The sequence below is a fragment of the Manihot esculenta genome, chromosome 15 (genome assembly GCF_001659605.2).
Source record: "Manihot esculenta cultivar AM560-2 chromosome 15, M.esculenta_v8, whole genome shotgun sequence".
NCBI classification, from domain to species: Eukaryota; Viridiplantae; Streptophyta; class Magnoliopsida; order Malpighiales; family Euphorbiaceae; genus Manihot; species Manihot esculenta.
The window spans coordinates 6,571,410-6,575,578 of record NC_035175.2 but is presented as its reverse complement, the minus strand read 5'-3'; the positions used below and the strand labels follow the sequence as shown (position 1 = coordinate 6,575,578).

The window sequence follows — 4,169 nt, the reverse complement described above, 5'->3', positions numbered from 1 at the left end:
ATCCTAAACACTCCAATCCCTAAACAACAAATTTAAAAGTAATTAAAAAAGAAAGAAAGATTGGGACAAAATTGAGCAGCTCACTGAATGTAAGGCATTTGGACTGGGTTGTTGACGTTTCAAATTCAAGGCCTTCTAAAACTGCACCAATCTGTTGGCCCTACGCTCAAAAATATTAATCAGGTCTTCCTATTTAATTACATAATTTAATATACTTTGATTCTATTCCTCAACAATTTTAAAGAGTAGTTAGTCAAATTATTAATATTTAGTGGTTAAATAAATTAATTATAAAAAATAATTTATTATAACATTGAATTAAGTATTATTTAACAGTTAATACTGACAAATAGAGTTTTTATTTTTTTTAATTATATAATAATTTAATAAATAAAAAACTCATTCAATAGTCATTATATTGTAAATTTTAATTAATGAGCCTTGAGTGAAGTGATTTGATATTTTTTAGATGAAGTTGAATGTTTAATTCTTGCTATTGAAATAAATATTTATTAAAAATATTTTTTTTCTTATTTTATAATTTTTATTTATTTTTTAATTATTTTAAAACTATTATTCATTTTTTCTCTTATATTATAATGATATATAAATTGATTATTTTAATTTTATTTTATTTCTAATAAATTTCTTAAAGTATTTTTTAATATTTAATAAAATTTAATATGGATATAATTGAATAATTAATAAAAAATATTTTTTAAATATATATAAGAGAATAAAATAATAAAAATTATAAAATAGAAAATTTATTTTTTTAATTCGATTTAAATAATAAAATACTTATAATTATAAAAAAATATGAAATTTTATAAAATAGGAATTGTTAAAAAAAAAAAAGGAGGCTAGGGAGTAGCATCATTACGTGGCACCCACAAAAATTAATGAAAAAGAAAAAGAAAAAAGAAAAGGAAACTGAGATAGCTAAGTTTGGCAGAATTTGCGAAAATCCCCAAGAGAAAGAGAGGATTTTGTTTTGGCATCCGCCCACAGATTATACTGAAAATGCAGTGGTCTGGCTTTTGGCTGTGGCTGCTGCCCTTATCCGTCCCTGCCCTATTTTCTGCTTTTTGGATAAGCCCATTTTTTCAAAATTACCAAGCTTTGGATTATAACACACCCCTGGACTAAATTTTATATAAATACAACAAATCAATGGTCAGTTATTATGTTTTTTGGTTGGATACGCAATCATATATATTCAAATTAAATTAAAATTAATAAACCATGCATCTTAATCTATAAATAAATATTAAAATAGTAAAATATTTGGCTCCAACCACTGTAAAATCATGGTATTTATGATGAATTTCGTTAATAAATATCATATGTTTAAATAATTTTTAATGTTTAGTGTCTTAATTGTTAAATATGAAATTTATTTTTAAGTTAAATTTAAATCTTTCTAATTAAGGGTTAGTTTTGGTATATATAAATAAAATGATTCAGTTTCGGCACACGCACAAAATGACACAATTGAATTGAGCAGTTAACACAAGATGAACTCATGCTCCATTTTCATTTGTGAGATTCTTGGTTCTCACAAGCATACTCTGTTCTAAGTTTTGGTTTAAATGTTAAGATTAATCTAATAAAAATAAAAATAAAAATACAAATAAAAATACTGTTATTCAAAAAACTCCTTCTTTATGTTTTTTTTTCCCTTTCCCATTATTAATTGGTTTCCATTCGGCTAATATCTTTATTGAAAATTCCATGTGAGGCACGACTGTAATTCTGAATTTTATACATTAAAAGAAAACCATCGAAGGATAAGACTACCTTGAACAACGAGAATCCTTATCCCATGACACTAACGTCCACGTCCTGATTATGTCACAATGGATTACCCAAATTTTAAAAAATTTTAAAAAAATCTCAAATGCCCGTTTAGGTGATCATATAAATACAAGAAAATACCCCCTCAGCAAGCTCTCCTAATACCGTTCACATTCGAATAGCGAAAAAGAAAAGAAAAAATGTTGGCCATATTCCACAAAGCTTTTGCTAATCCACCAGATGAGCTCAACAGTCCTGCATCTCGAAATGGTAATAAGAAGCCCAAGCTTCCAGAAGAGACTCTGAGAGAGTTCCTCTCTCATTATCCAGACAACACTTTCTCCATGAGCTTTGGTGAAGCTGCCGTCCTTGCCTATGTTCGCCCTGACAACTCTTTCTCACAGCATCAAAGGTAAGTACGTAATAAAATTACCAGCTAAAACCTGTAATTTTCTGCAGGCTGCCTTGCCAATAATATTGATTTTGTGGGCGATGCTCATAATTTCAGGTTGTTTTGTGGGTTTGAGGAGATATACTGCCTGTTCTTGGGGAGCTTGAACAACTTGTGTGTACTGAATAGGCAATATGGTTTGACAAAGGGGACTAACGAGGCCATGTTTGTTATCGAAGCTTATCGGACTCTTCGTGATCGGGGTCCATACCCTGCTGATCAAGTTGTCAAGGATCTTGATGGAAGCTTTGCTTTTGTTATCTATGATAGCAAAGCTGGTACCGTCTTTGTTGCGCTGGTGTGGCTCGTAAACCAATCTGTCTATGGATCATCAATTTGTGTTTTTCTCTTTCTCTCTTTCTTTCTTTCTTACTGGTAAAATGATTGCAGGGCTCTGATGGTGGGGTGAAGATGTACTGGGGTATCGCAGCTGATGGTTCTGTAGTAATATCTGATGACATAGAAATCATAAAAGCAGGCTGTGCCAAATCATTTGCTCCCTTCCCAGCAGGTACTCGATGAAATTTACTTCTTAATTTCCCACTTAATTTGTTATTTTTTTTACTGTTATGGAAAAAGCTAGGGTTATGTTAAATTGGCGGATTATGGGTGTGCAGGATTTATGTTCCACAGTGAAGGAGGATTGATGAGCTTTGAGCATCCAATGAACAAGGTAAGAGCAATGCCAAGGGTTGATAGCGAAGGAGCGCTGTGCGGTGCAAACTTCAAGGTAGATGTATACACAAGGATCAACAGCATACCACGCAGAGGAAGTGAAGCTAATTGGACCCAATGGGACTCCCACAACTGAAAATATTTCTATTTGTTCCCTTAATATTAAGCTGCCATGTAATGTTTTATAATTCCCGTGTATTTTTCCTCTGTTTTCTTTCCTATGTTGTCGTCTTTCGATTAATGCTAATATTTTACTTGAAAAGAAAGAAAAGCTTTCCATGTGTACTTGCTTACGGTCTGCAGCCACATCATGAAGAAAATATATCTGCTTATTTTAGTACTGTTGGATTAATCTTGGAATGAGACTGAGGGAGTTATTTCAAACACGTTTTTTTGACAAATTCTTATGTAGTATTAACTATATTTATTTAATTAAAAATGTTTAAATTATGTTTTATAATGGATTTATATTTTTATATGAAATTTATAATGAAATTCCTTAGGGATATACAGCTGATAGGAGGCAAGGAATATCCATTAATGCAACTCAAAATAGTTGGAAATCGAAGCTAAATTCATTTTCAAAGAACCACGGTAATTATTCAGCCGAAAAACAAAATTAAAATAGAAAAAATAACCCGATATCAAGATCGCTACACGTCAACGCCAGCAACGCTAACATTGACGAGGCTGTTGCTGAAAGAAGGGAAGTCTCGCTCGCAAAGCTGTGTAATTTACGCTCAGTGTCGGTTGGTATTTGCCCGATGGTTGAGTCGGATAAAGCTTATCAAGCTAACAAGAATCAATATGATATTAAATTGTGCTCTGATGTTGTGATTCTGCTTCTGGAGATTCTGGGTACTCTCTCTCTCCCTTTCTTTCTTCTTGTTTGCGTGTACGCCTGTGCGTATTTGTCTTTTGAGAAATTCTGGTTCTGAAATATTTAGTTGCGTGTTATAATTGCTGGAGTTATAGTTTGAACCCAGTAGTAGCCAATTGTAACAAGAAAAAATGGCTAGAGTTATCTGGCAGTAACACAATCAATTTTGTACATGATCAATTCCGTAGAGATGATATGTTGATTTTGCTTGCATTGAGTGGAATCTTGCACCCATTTGTGGGCCATCTGGCTACTGTAAGCATTGAGCGTCTTGAAATAAAAGAAGCTTTACTATTTGGTTTTGGAAACTGCTCGCATTAGATTGAGTTCTCTGCTGACTTCTTTGTATTTATCTTTGCTTGATTT

The 4,169-nt window shown here is 31.9% G+C and overlaps 1 protein-coding gene across 1 annotated transcript; it reads left to right on the top strand.

The window, feature by feature from the left end:
* Window positions 1-1,944: 1,944 nt before the first annotated feature.
* On the top strand, window positions 1,945-3,263 carry LOC110602747 (stem-specific protein TSJT1). Its single transcript, XM_021740343.2, has 4 exons — window positions 1,945-2,209; window positions 2,306-2,546; window positions 2,639-2,759; window positions 2,866-3,263. Exons 1-4 carry the CDS (start codon window positions 1,998-2,000, stop codon window positions 3,057-3,059), a joined length of 768 nt encoding a protein of 255 aa, XP_021596035.1. The 5' UTR covers window positions 1,945-1,997; the 3' UTR covers window positions 3,060-3,263.
* The last annotated feature ends 906 nt before the right edge of the window (window positions 3,264-4,169 follow it).

Bases quoted from the DNA above. Each gene is read 5' to 3' on its own strand.
- LOC110602747 (XM_021740343.2), top strand. From the start codon at position 1,998: ATGTTGGCCATATTCCACAAAGCTTTTGCTAATCCACCAGATGAGCTC. The intron at 2,210-2,305 runs GTAAGTACGTAA...TCATAATTTCAG, and splicing joins TCTTTCTCACAGCATCAAAG to GTTGTTTTGTGGGTTTGAGG. The intron at 2,547-2,638 runs GTGTGGCTCGTA...AAATGATTGCAG, and splicing joins GTACCGTCTTTGTTGCGCTG to GGCTCTGATGGTGGGGTGAA.